This window comes from Habropoda laboriosa, unplaced genomic scaffold (genome assembly GCF_001263275.1).
Source record: "Habropoda laboriosa isolate 0110345459 unplaced genomic scaffold, ASM126327v1 scaffold648, whole genome shotgun sequence".
In the NCBI taxonomy this organism is placed as follows: domain Eukaryota; kingdom Metazoa; phylum Arthropoda; class Insecta; order Hymenoptera; family Apidae; genus Habropoda; species Habropoda laboriosa.
Window position 1 is genome coordinate 1,075,829 of NW_017100857.1, and position 14,092 is coordinate 1,089,920.

General features: G+C 40.0%; 1 protein-coding gene across 1 annotated transcript in view; it reads left to right on the top strand.

Moving 5' to 3' along the window:
* The window catches only part of LOC108577372, a 78,174-nt gene that overhangs the window by 63,808 nt on the left and 274 nt on the right, over nt 1–14,092 (top strand). The window contains exons 5-6 of the mRNA XM_017940512.1: nt 11,573–11,801; nt 14,074–14,090. Of these exons, the coding sequence (XP_017796001.1) occupies nt 11,573–11,801; nt 14,074–14,090 (246 nt within the window). The remainder of the gene's footprint in view (nt 1–11,572; nt 11,802–14,073; nt 14,091–14,092) is intronic.

The following is a 14,092-nucleotide window of genomic DNA, read 5'->3' on the forward strand; positions in this document are numbered from 1 at the left end:
TCGATTACCCCGCGACGTGCATGTACATACTGTGCTCGTCGAGAAAGTGAGCATCGTCCATTTGCGAAAGGCCTACATATATATATATATGTATATAAGTACACACATATGTGCACGCTCAAGAAAGCATAAGCGAGCGATTACGCAACGAGAGTCCAAGTGCCTTGGGTAATTTAGCGGTGCGTACAGACTTGCGTTTCGTTCAACCTGCATGCGCGTTTTCATGAAACCGAGTCGACGACGACGTGTCTTACCTGTACACACGTTGCACCTATAGGAGTACGTCGTATTCGGATGCTAAATGTTAGACAAGTTCTCTGGACGCCTCTCTTACACTTTCTCTTGATGATATTTCTAAGAATAGAGGCATGGTGAAGGGAAGTTTGAAAATTATGGTGGTTTTAAGTGAAAATTTCGGGGAATTTCTTCTTCCTTTTTTCTCTCAGTGGTTAGAGTATTTTTCAATTTCTACGCTTTGGTGAAATTAATTTTGTCACTTTGATGAAATTAGTTTCTTCACTTTGGTGAAATTAACGCTAATGAGTGAGTGATATTTGAATGTGATTGGTTGTTTATTCAGGAGTATTGTAATTTTCCTGATCCACTGTCTATCTTAACACTATGCCGTCCGGTGGCACCACATTGGTGCCCTACGAAAATTATCGGACAAATGCCGGTGACACCACGTTGATGCCCCGCGCAAAGCTATCGAACAAATGCCGGTGACACCACGTTGGTGTCCCATGGGAAGCTATCGCACAGACGAATAAAAAGAAAAATTTGCATAAATAAAAAAATAAAATTTTGCATTTATTTACATATATCCTCGAAATTTTGTGAAAATGGAGGGACAATTTATGATCTCCCGAAAATCTCGAAAAACCCCCGGCGACAGGCGAAAAGATCTGAACCAGTCCTGCCGGCGCCAAACGAAAGAATCCGGATTACCCGTGCGAACGGCATAGTGTTAAAAAATTCAAAAATTGAAATTAAAGCGTCTAAAGGAAATTTAAAAAATTGCCTTGACACCACGACAATAAGGAACCATTGTATAAAATTTTGTATCACTGTACAAATGTTGCCCAGTCCTAGAATAATTCAGAATACCAAGCACACACTGAAGAGGAAGCCTTAAAACTGAAAATTTTTAAACAAAAGACACTAACCCATTTGCATCACGACTCTACCTATGCTACTGAGTTCAGACATCAACGTTCAACTGACAGTTGGCCCGTATCACCGGCAACACCGATCCACCCATATTCTTACTGTAGTCTATTACTACTGATGGTTCGCGGAATATTCCGCGTCCGGTGATAAATGAAAGTCGCGGCTCGCGGAATAGTCCGCGCTTGGCGATAGGAAATAGGTTAAAAAGGAGAAATTTGGGAATTGTTTCCTTAGGTTAGATAAAACTGAATGAAAAGCTTGAATTTTTTTCATGGAATAAACTTCAGCTTTTTCCCTGTGGAATTTGTGAAAAGTAAAAATGTGAGAAATTGGAGGCACCATACTCGTTGGAAAATCTGAATCACCGATGAAATTGCTGTGGTTCGCGAGCCACTAACAATTGCCGAGGTAGCAATTTAATATCGATGGCCGCATGTAACGAGCACGTAAGTCGTTACATAAACACACGGCTCTGCGGGCGAGATCCAGAGAGACTGGAACCGTTATAGAAAGTTTCCATGCGCCACGTTTCGATCCGCCGGATCTTTCCATTATCCTGGCGCAACGGTACTGCAACGACCATAATTGCCCTATAATCCGAGCGTTCTCCGTGTAATCGTCGTTCTGTGGACCGTGGACGATTAGGCTAGGCTTTTTCTGTCTGCTTTCCAACCCCTTTGTACATCGTTCGTCGATTTATTTACTCCTTGTTGCGCTATTGCAACGCACTTCCGCTGCAAATCTTTCGGAATTCGGTGTTTTCTGGGGATTGTGGAAATTTCGGAAGTTGAGAGTTCGATTCTGGACGTATTTGGGATGTTCAGAATTCGATTGTGCAAATTTCGATTGAATTCTGAAAGTTTGGAATTTGGGACTTCGATTCTGTAGGCATTTTGGGACGGTTTATGGTTTGGCCTGCGCCTCTTGGCGAGTGACAAACACCAGACCCGGTTCGGCCCAGCGATATATCTTTGCCATTCGACGGGAGTCCGTTCTTAGCTTCGGTAGTAGACGGACGCCGAAGAGTCCGAAATAAACTACTTTGCGCGACATCCTGATTTGAGTAAAGTTCATTAGACCACCTCCTGCAATCCCATGCTGGAAATTTTTGCCAAGTTCAGAACTCGGTGCCTCGATCGCATTCTGAAAATTTGGGAAATTTAGAATTTGGTGCATCCGGTTAATCTCGGAAATTTTAGAGATTCAGAGTGATCTGGAGTTTCTGTGAAGTGCGGAGGTTCCAAGGACCCTAAAAATTTCAAAAATCCAGTGTTTCATTATTTGCAACTGTTTGAGAAATTTTCCATACTTGAGGAAAATCCCAAGAATTTTGGTTACTCTTTACTTTCTGATGGAACCAAAAATTTTGGAGATTCTTTATTTTCTGAGGAAATTCTAAATTTTTAGAACTCAGGATCCTCTTTTCTGGGAATTCGCTGGTTCGATTCAATTTTACAAATTTATAATTCACACTGCTCCAACGATTCCAAAGATCTCACAAATTCTCGTTCCCGAAAATTTGAAGAAACCCCAAGTGACTCTCTGCGACAAACCCCACACGTTCAAACGTCGCTTTAATCCACATCACACGTCCCATAAATCCAGCACTCCGTAACGTCAAGCTGAAATCGTTGAACTCAGCCTGGCTAATTGAGACACTCGCGCAAATCCAGAGCTTCTAAACGTTCCAACTCTTCCCCCAGATCTCCACACGTCCTACTAAACACTGTAAAAGGAACCACATTCTCACCAGCTCCAATCTCTACACTCTCAACCCTTCCGTCTAAAATTTCAATTAAAAATCACCCGGCGAATTTTCCCTCGATTCCTCCCTCTCTAACGAGCTACGTTTCAAATCGCGACGATCGAGAGCTGTTCGTTATCCACAAAGGATCGTTCTAAAGAGTTCAGAGTCGTGTTTGAAGGCACTTCGAAATCTTCCTTCAAAAGACACCTCTTTGAAGCAACCCATTCCAAGAAGAAGGGATCTTCGTCATCTTGGAAAACGGTGTCACCACTTTGCTTTTCTCCGCCACTTTTTTCTCCCCCCTCATCGTGGAGAATTTTCTCTGACTCGATGTTCGACTCGAGAAACGTGCGCAAACGACGATGACTGTCGTGGTAGGGAAAAAAGCTCCCTTTTCAGCGGAGGTTCGTAAAAGTCTCTTCGAGCTATGGGTAATGAAGTACGAACCCTGGTATCGAAGAAAAGTGCAGCGAAGGAGGTTTCATTAAAAAAGTCCTCTGCCAGTTGGAACGAAGGATTCGTTCACGCTCGGAAAAACTGGGGGAGAGAGCGGCTGAGGGGAGAGACAGGGAGAGATTCTCGTTAGCGAATTCTTTTTTCCGTCGTTTGGAATATTTCTTCTATTTATTGGTGATTTTATCGGAATTTTTTGTTGTTTGGATTGTTCGGTGACCTGTATAACGGGTGTTAGATTAGGGTGAATTATACTTTGAAGGAGAACGAGGTTTTTATTACAGGTGATTGAATTGTGAGTTATTTGCGTGGAAGGAAATTGTTGGGAAATTTTGATTGTGTTGTTTTCTAAATATTTTGTGTAGTTTTGTTTAAAAGTAGAAATCACGCTCTTTCAAGTGCACTTTGAAACAAAATTAAAATGAAAATTAATATTTATATTTTTGCTCAACCACTTCAAGAGCGATTTGTTTTAAATTATAAAAAAATGATCCAAGTTTTTGTGTACAATAGTTACATTTATATTCACGTTACATCGGCAGCAATGAAACTGATTTTCTTGTTGGAAGATTACGCTTTTCACATTTCCTCTGTCACAAAAGTTCGAATTTCCAGAAAAACTCAATAAATCCACAATAAAAAGATAAAATTAAAAATGAACAAATCCGTAATAAAGAATAAAATAAGGTGCCGCGGGGCTCTATAGTTCCCAAGTCAGCGATCCAGAGTTAATCGTGGAATTGTTCAATCGCTGAAGAAAAAAAAGAAAGATGGAAGAAGACGACGATCAAAGAGCACCGCTGGTCGTTGACGGATGATTAAATTTCTTTCTCGTCTCGTTACCTGTAACGCCTTATCGCCGAGTAATAAGATCCAGAGGTGTCTCCGAGCTGGCACGCAGCGAGATAAGAACGATAATTGCTCACGCTGCCGGTGAAAGACAGAGAGAAATAGCGGAGAAAGAAAGTAAGAAAGGAGGAGGGTAAAAAGGGTTAGCGAGAGAGATGTGGAACGACGACGAGGCTGTACAGAGAGAAAGAGGAGAGAGAGCTATTATCGAATACGTAAACCGCGAAAACGCGGCGGACGACCCTGAATAAGAAGCTCTTGGCGAGGAGAGACGTGGAACCGAAGGTAACTCAGCTACGTAGAGAAGAAAAGAGGGAAGAAGAATCGGGACAACGGGAGCTTTCTTGCCCGATCTTTTGTGAACGGGATAGCTCTCCCTCTCGACGACAGCCGGGTGCCAGTGGTTCTCATTCGAGTCTTCGTTTCTACGCAGTTGTTGAGAAATGTTAACCTGAAGTGGATTTGTGAAATTCACTCTTTAACACGTTGACTGCCACGGTGGTCATATGTGACCGCAGACTGTTTCTCCTGTAGCGCCACGGTGGTCAGCGGTGACCGGAGGGCTTCCGATGTTTATAATTGTAAAAGTTGAACGAACATTGATAGTTAATGAATTTTGAACATCGTCGCTGATTAGAGAATACTTTGAAATAAAATGTGTACTATTCGACAGTTAAAAAGTTTTACTAGAAGATGAAAAATGAGAGATTAACTTTTATCAAATCTTCCATCTAGAGGTGTATCGTATTAAAACATTGCAAACATAGATGCGGCTGATCGATACAATCTGGGCAGTATGTGGTAACCTTTTTGGTCCGATTTTTAGCAATCTTTGTTCCAAAAATTTTCGCACCAGGTGTGCTGGCCCTTCCTCTCTTTGCATTTCACGTTGTAATTTTCTTCGGATAGATATATTTGATGGCCCTGGTGCATTGCAAACATAGATGCGGCTGATCGATACAATCTGGGCAGTATGTGGTAACCTCTTTGGTCCGATTTTTAGCAATCTTTGTTCCAAAAATTTTCGCACCAGGTGTGCTGACCCTTCCTCTCTTTGCATTTCACGTTGTAATTTTCTTCGGATAGATATATTTGATGGCCCTGGTGTAAATAAATATTCCAAAATAGTTGTCGAGTGTTATCCGTGACCACCAGAAAGATAAACGCCCCATGGGTAAGAATGTTGTCTTGTATAACCATATTTATTATCATTTTTCCATTACATGCTTGGAATAATAAAAAGACTTTCGTGGCGCCCTGAGCAGAACATGTGATGTCAGTCAACGTGTTAGAAAGAATTTATTGAAAATTTCGTAGAATTTTGGGGTAAATTTAATATTTAGAAATAGTACTCGAAAGTTATGGTTACTGTAGAGTGTTTTGTTAAAATAAATTTTGAGGATGAATTTAGTATACGAAAGCAGCAAAAGAAGTTCGTACTTCTGCAGAACACTTTGGGAAAATCGAATTTTTGAAAATAGTATCAGGGACAGAGAAATTTGCAAAAACCCCAAAGAAGCTCATAATTCATAATTGTAATGCATTTGAAGTTTGGAATGAAGTCGTAATAAAACTTAACTTCCTTGCAATCTTTATAAGTTCCTCAAAAAATGAGATCCAAATTTATATTACAATTAAAAAAAAAAGAGAAATTTTGCATCATGAATTTTCCAGGAGGTTGCAACATCTCCGTTTTAGAGACCGCAAAGTCAATACGATGACAGAAACTCAAGTATTCGTCCTTTCCAAATATTGACCAGGTAAATTTGATTCCTCTTCTTTCAAAGAGAAAACTGGTTTTTTTCTTTCGAAAAAAAGAAGAAAAAGTGATTTGAGAACCACTGGCGTAAGAGACGCAGAAACTGAAACAATGCCGACTCGCCCTCTTGCTCCGTCGTTTTACAAAATATCGTCCCTCCTCCTCCGTCCTTCTTCTGCGCCTTAAAAGCTTCATCACCCCGTTCCGCGCTTTTTTTCTCTCCGTCGTTCGATCCCACTTCAAGCCTCGCTTTTTTCCTCCTCTCTCTCTGATCTTTCCTTGAGCACCGACGACGACTTCTGCGACTTTCTTCTCCGCTTCTCTCGGCAGAAGCCGAGATATCAACCAATACTGACCTCGAACGACGAGCTATCACAGCCGAACTTTTCCTCCGTTCGATTCTATTTCATCCTCGTGCAATCGTCTCTGACATTTTTTTTCTTCTGTTAAAGTAACTATTGAAATCGTGGATATTGTTTGATGCGTCAGTTTCTCTGTGGTGGATTAACTTTAGACACTTTTCTTTTTAAGAATCTTCACTTGTTCGCTGTCATTTTTAATACTGTGGGAAATTAGGAGAAAATGGGGAAGAACGGTGATTTTCAACGGTGATAAATGTGTTTTAAGTATATAATCACTTTTTCCTGACTTTCTCTCGAATTTTTCTGAGCACACATCCTTCACAAACACACACACATATTCGTTCATCCCTCTTCAATAGTTTACGACACAAGAATACGTTCTGGAAGCTTCCTCCGGGCGGAGAAGCACCGCTATAGCCTGAGCCGAGGTATTCGTCGCTCAAGGTCACTTACCCCCACCACGAGCCCCACGAAAATCAATAATTCCTACCGTATTCGTCGCTGCAAATTTGTTCGTTCCACAGGATCGTGATAAACGCCGTGATATCCGTGTTAACAAGAGTTATTATTGAAATTTTGCCAAGGAAACAGAGGGTTGTATCGCGTTAAAAGAGAAATATGATTCCAATATGAACGCCGTTAATTTCCCCCGTAAACGTACGTTTCCTCCGGGAGCAAAGTGTTCCCGGAGGATCGAGAAAGAGGTTCAGATGGGATACAGAAAGAACGAACAAGAAGCAATCAGGCGTGAGTGCAAGAGATGGCGAGGTGGCGCGGAATAATTAATGAATTTCCCTGGAACACGAAATACGTTTTAAGCGTCTGGTAAGGTCTGTGTTTGTCTGTAGAAACGTTCTATAGCCGAGAAACGACGTTTCGAGGGAACGTGTACTGCTGTTTAATACGCGATATTAATTATACAACTGTATCAATTACACGCTGTATATAGGGTGTGCTTTAACGAACAATATGTGAAGGTTCTTTGAAACGGAAAGAAGCGCGTTTAAAAGTGTGAACAAACGAGAAAGAATTCCGAGGTAAATAGTAGAATTGACATTTCAGAAATTCGCAGTTGCGATAAATAGATAAATTCAATTTGAGAACAAAACGAGCTCGTTTTTTTTTGTCATGCGATACGCATTTTTGTCATGTATAATAACGTAGCGGAACCTTTCAAGTTCCATAAAAAAAAAAATTCAATAATGCCGTTAGGTAACGTTTCCAATGGGAGTAATAAAAAAAATTGCGATTGAATTTATTGATGGAGTGTAATCGTCCCACGCGGAAGTAGATTCAGTTGCGTCAGTGTCAGACGCACAGTCTGCGCGTGATCCCCACTGCCAGCTCATCTAAATTCAACCGGCCAGTAGATCGGGTCGCGTCATAGTCAGACGTAGTATACTAAATCTGATCGAGCAACAATACCACCCCTACTTAACATGTTTGAGACGGTGTGACCCACCGGTGAGTCATTGAGTGATGCTCTTATTTCTCAACGTGACCCACCGTGGGTCATTTATACGTAGGTGATAAAATAGGTTAGATAGACGTGACCCACTCTTGCATAGATGATAAGAAGAATTAAATACAGGACGTGACCCACCGTGGGTCATTCATACATAGGTGACAAAAAAGATCAAACAGACGTGACCCACTGTGAATCGTTCTTGCATAGATGACAAAAATAATTAAATACGCGACGTGACCCACCGTGGGTCATTCATACATAGGTGACAAAAAATTTTCAAATAATGACATGACCCACCTTGGGTCATTCAAGCATATGTAACGAAAAAATTTTCAAATGATACCGTGACCCACCATGGGTCACTCCAGATCAAATAGACAAGCGTGACCCACCATGGGTCACCCATTACTTCACAGTATCCCACAAAAAAAGCACGTGAAAAAATCAGAAACCGAAAAATTACTTATCAACGATAACAAACGCTAAGATAAAATCGAATCGTCCAGTCACAACAAACTCCATAGTAACAAGAGTTCCGTGAATTTCTCTGCCCTCTTAAGCACGTCGAACCTAATCACGTGTCAGCGTAAAATTCGTGTAACCGATGATAATACTTATCGTTGGAAGCAGTCGATTGGTTAATTGAACGTTGTCGAACGAGTATACATTGTTGTAAAATGTTGAACGGTCACTTAGACTGCCAGGCAACGTTAAAGGTCGTTGCACAAGGATTTGCATAAGAGGCGTAATATAGGAGCGAACGGGGACCAGTTTCAAGGCCCTCCTTCCGAGGAATTCAATTTTCTGTTACCCGATATCTCTCTACTTGCTTGCTTGCACACCGTTTCTACTGGATCATGCAAATAGCCTAATGGTTCCGGTGACCATCGCGAGAACCTACATAGGATTGTTAGGGAAACGGGAGCGTAATAATGGCCCAATTCGACAGGTCGAGTGAAAGATGATATTTTAATGAGGATGTTGGCAATATCCTTACTATTATTCTTTTTATTCCCATCATCTTACTTCTTTAACTATTTTTTTTTTTTTTCTCTTATGAACGTAATACTTTTGTACTTTGTACGAGATATCATTGAGTGATATCATTCGCAGATAATTGTAAGTCGCTCTTTTCGAATTTTTCTACTGTACAAAATTACGTGAATTGGGTTTTATACTTTTCGCGTATTTTTCTTAACTCCATTGACGATATTTTCGCCTTGAAAAGATGAAAAATAGATAATTACTTTTTATTGGATCAGTGGAGGTAAAACGAGAAAGGAGTACAAATTTAATTAGACAAACTCTCCCTTTTCCTAAATAGATGATCATTTTTTATGGGATCAGAGAAGTTAGCATAGGAGTTTCAAATTTAATTTAACAAGCCCATTCTCCCTTCTTGAAGAAGTTTTAGTTTTCAGGAAACGAAGAATGAATATTTTTTATTCATTTCGTCCGACGAGTCCTTTTTTCTCGCCTTCAAGAAGTAAGGAGAATGATTATTTTTTTTATCAGATCAGTCGAGTTGAAATGACGAAACGAGCGGAAATTTCATTCGACAAGCTCCTCTTCTTCTTCTTCTTCTTGCCTTACAATGAACGAACGAAACAACAACCGGCTGAAACGAAACGTTAAACGCGGCTGCTGTCGGTGCACCGGGACAGGTAACGTTTCACAGAACGTTGCACCGTAACGTCGCAGGAGCCTTGCAAGATGATACCGGTGCCACTGCACAGACGTTTGCAGTGAACCGTTACGTGAACATTGTAGTATTGCGTTTCAGGAACTGCCTTGCACATTACGCTGTACCGTTTCAGAATGTATTGTGACGTAGCCGTTGCGTACATACACACACACACGGTTCTCTGTAAAATTTTTTAACGTTACAAAGCTCTCTGTGATACATTGCACGGTAAATCTCTGGGACACTGTTGTGGGATAAGAAAGAGGAAAATGATAGGCAACAATGAAGTCAGAAAAAACTGTGTTTCTATTTATTTATTAATTATTAAAAATTACATAAATTAAGGTAAATACAGGTTAGAGTTCATTCGTTCACAATTCACACTTTGCTGCCTTCATTCTTTATTTTCCAAACACATTTCTTTTTAACCTCTGTAACCAAATTTTTCTTCATTCATGAGAAGAACAATTATGGTTAATTACAATTTTACATTTTGATGGCAGAAGCAGGGATTAATAGTTATAAAAAAATTGGCAGTAGTTTAACAATGTAATGCAACAGTATAGCAATAAATAAATAAAATGAGACTTATAAAATACAGATAAATTCCAAGTTATATGGAATTATGCAAGGTTCACCCAAACAAATTTCTAAGTCACCTTTCAGTGATGACCATTTACAATGAACTCTAGCCACAGCCAAATTTATCGTCCCATTAGAAACACACATTTACTTCAATTTAAAAAATTCTCCAAGTCGTTTTCCCCTGTTAAACGTAACTTATCGACGATCAACGATATTCGTATACTGTTTTGATCGAGATGAAACCGTTATCAACGAACGATTTCTATCCTGGATGATCGAAGCGTTTGCAAATTGAGGCGCAAGATACGGCTTATGACATTGCTTCGGCATCAGTCCGTGAAATTGCGTTTCACCGATATTTGCCCGGTTTCGAGCCGACGTTATACCTCCTGCTGACACGTCAACGACGCGTCCAGACGTATGGTCGTCAAAGCACGCCTCTCTCACTTCGTCGATCGATGATCCCTGATTGGCTTTCAGGCTATTCCGTATCGATTCAACGAACCACGCCACCTATTATTCGCACGCAACGGTGGCTAGTGATTTGCATTTAGGGTTGACTGCGCTCACCACCAGGGACGATGGTGTGAAAGTTAGATGCCTCGCTGAAATGTCCACCTAAATGCACGTGAAAACGATCATGAAAAAGTGGTAGGAGTACTTCGATTGAAAATGATCAATTTACCATCTTATAGTTTTCTCGAGATTAATTAAAATTTCTAGAATGTCCAAATGTTGATTTGAACACGTTTATGGTTTTATGGCTTTATGGTTTTGGTAACAGGTTAAGCTCCTTACCTGAAACCCATGGATTATCTACTTTCAATAGATAATAAGATAGGATAGTAAGATAATAAGTAGGGTTCTTACAATGGTTATTGCTTACTAACACGATTAAAAGAGTTTATGGTAAAGAAAATCCCACAATGTCATTTTGAACATCATTGCACAGTCAGCCATATTTTTTTTCATGCTTTTCACATTGTTCAGTGATTTCAGAGTGTCATAGGTCGTTAAACTTATCTTGATAGCTAAATAAAAATGTCGATGACCTTTGAATGATCATCGAGATGACTTTCACCATCACCAGATGCACGTCTCAAAATCATACAAACTCCTCTTGATCATTTTTTTCTTACTTCCAACACCAACAAAAATAATTCATATGTTCCTTGCAAATGAGACACCCTGTACATACAAGCGTTAAAAAGTTGCAGCGACATAACCTGAAAATTCGCAGAGATTAGAATTTCGGTAAAAATTTGTCACAACAGCGTTAGAAATTTTGTCATGCACCGTGTACCGTGAATATTGTCTGTCCCTCGTCAAAGGCTATTTCTGTGCGCCTCATGAAAGATGCAGGACGGCGCACAAAGTGATCTAAAGACCCCGCCCGTAACAATAGAGGAGAACGCGTGTCTCCTTATTAGACTTGTCTGTCAATTACCCTTTGGCTAATCGTGTAATTTGTGTGTTGGTTTTCTGTGTTGCGCAGGTGGGCGACAGGGACACGTTGACGTCGGTGGCCGCGAGGTTCGACACGACGCCATCCGAGCTGAGCAAATTTAACAGGCTCGGAAGTACTTTCATTTACCCCGGTCAGCAGCTGTGGATACCGGTGGAAGGAGAAGGTCGGACAAAAGGCGGAACAACTACGAGCGCGCCCAGTCCGGATCCTTGTCACGATCATGACTCCCAGGATGACCTACCTCCAGAGGAAAAAGGCAATTTTTTATTCATTTTCGTTCATTTCAGCGTAATTTCATTAAGTAGACAGAATAAGGACGTTGAAACAATGAGAATTCGCTAGTTAACTCAGGTCGTCTGTTTCGTACATGTTAATGTGTACACTCTGTGTCGACTTTCTATTCAATGCCGTTAACGCTGACGATAACTTGAGCAATGTTGCGTGAGATTTGAAGGATTTATTGCTGGTACGATGCAGCCTCGTTTGCAATTGAGATTTCCACGTGCAGTTTGTTTTTAATTGAATCTACTGGTTGATACAGCTTTCGAGGTGTTTTGTAACGAAGTTGTTTCTATCTACGTATATACGTGTATCTATGGTAGAGGGTTATGACGCGAAAGTATCCTAGCACTCGACGTTCGAGTAAAATTGCTTCGATAATTCTTATGCGAACGACGAGACAGATTTCAGATAACTTGACACTTTCCATTTGAATTTCGAGTGCTGGGATATTTTTCAAAAGTCCCACTCGACTCCGGGTCATTATCATAGTATCTTAATTTTTTATCTTGTGACGCGCTCGAATGGTTGACGTCGTATGGTTCTTTTAACGGTATCACGTGTTACGAATACGATATGTAACTAGGTGAAGGTGATAGAAAGAGCAGCATATGGATATAAAAATTGGTTACGCCACTGGCTGAATTTACTAACACTTCGTTACGTGTGGACTGACACTGGGAAAATGTTACAGCACATTGTCATTACTATGAACCGTATGTTCGAAGGCGTTAGCTGTAACGAGACACTGACGCCAGGTCTTATCTGTACGATGCGTGCAATAGACCGACATTAATATTCAACGCGACACTTCGTACAGTCAGATACAATCGAGACCCAATTCATCTTGATATTTGGCCAGGTGAGTCAATTCGACTCACCTGAACGCGCACCACACACCGGCTGGCTATTGCATTATTCATAGGGAAGCGTTCGCGCCAATTTTGCTTTCGAATTATAGTCTTCGCGCGCGTTAAGGCAGTTTTGATACGGATACTTTGTTGCCAATCGTTCGAACGGTTGAATATCACTTGTGAATCATAGAGAAACCATAAGCAATATTCATTCTTGATAGACCACTGTTGTTTCTATTGCAAAATAGTAATCGAGGTACGAGTAAAAATAGTATAGATGACGCAACAATTACGCGGACGATAAAATGCATCGACGACGATCGTTGAAACAATCTGGGAAACTGACCACGAAATACCGAATGTATTAGAGAGGGAATGGGTAAAAACGTTGCTAGAAAAAACATCGAAAATTGGCCATTTGGTGGCGCCACGTCATGTAGTAACATCCATGTGCATATTAATGTTCGTAAAATTAATTCCAGCAAATGGACGATTGAGCATGACATCGGAAAAACAAAGTACGTATATGTAAAAAGAGAATTATAGCTTTGTGATATCGCGTAGCTTTATGTAGTCGAGTATATATAGGAAGAGAACTAGCAGATCGATTTTCAGGAAGGACCATGTGTCTCGCTCTGTTTCCCGCGCATTCTACCTTTCTCTGTCCCACCTCGTGACCTATACCTGTTTTGACAGACTTAATCGATAGTTACAATTTAACCTAGTTTAATTATTTAAGATATTCCTCACGAATTATTCCTTCGTGATGTTTCTCTTGGAAACATATGCATACCAGTATGCGAGAAATTACGCAGTGTTTATGTTCAATTTCCATATGCTCGTTCGTGAACGAGATAATGATGATTTTAAATAAAAGATGAAGCTATTGTGAAACGTTATATATTTATATTATTAAATTATATTATGATACGTCGTTGTTTAATGCTTTAATTTCTATGTTGTATTTTTTTCTGTCATTCGACACATATTTGTATAGTACGACGTCAGCTGATCGGCGTCACGATGTAAACTATGGAAAGAACATGGCGTTGTTGTAGATACCAAACATAACCTAAAAGCTGTTTTGAAACAAACTATGCACGCTGGTTCGACACCAAATAAAGAGCAAATGTTATCGTTATGCGATTATTTGTTATTTTTATTAAATAAAATGCTATCACTTAAGAACTGCATCACATGAAATCAAAATTAATGTACTCAGATCTTGTAGTTAAACATTATTAGACAACTTCTGTATCTTTTTACTGAAGTAATATATTAAAGACTACACTATTTGTCTTTATTATCAGGTGTAGGCTATATTTAATAATCATAGAAAAATATTCAACATAAGTCAGCATAATTAGAAGTTTAATGTTGTGTTATACTTTATAGAACTCTTGGATAACCTCAG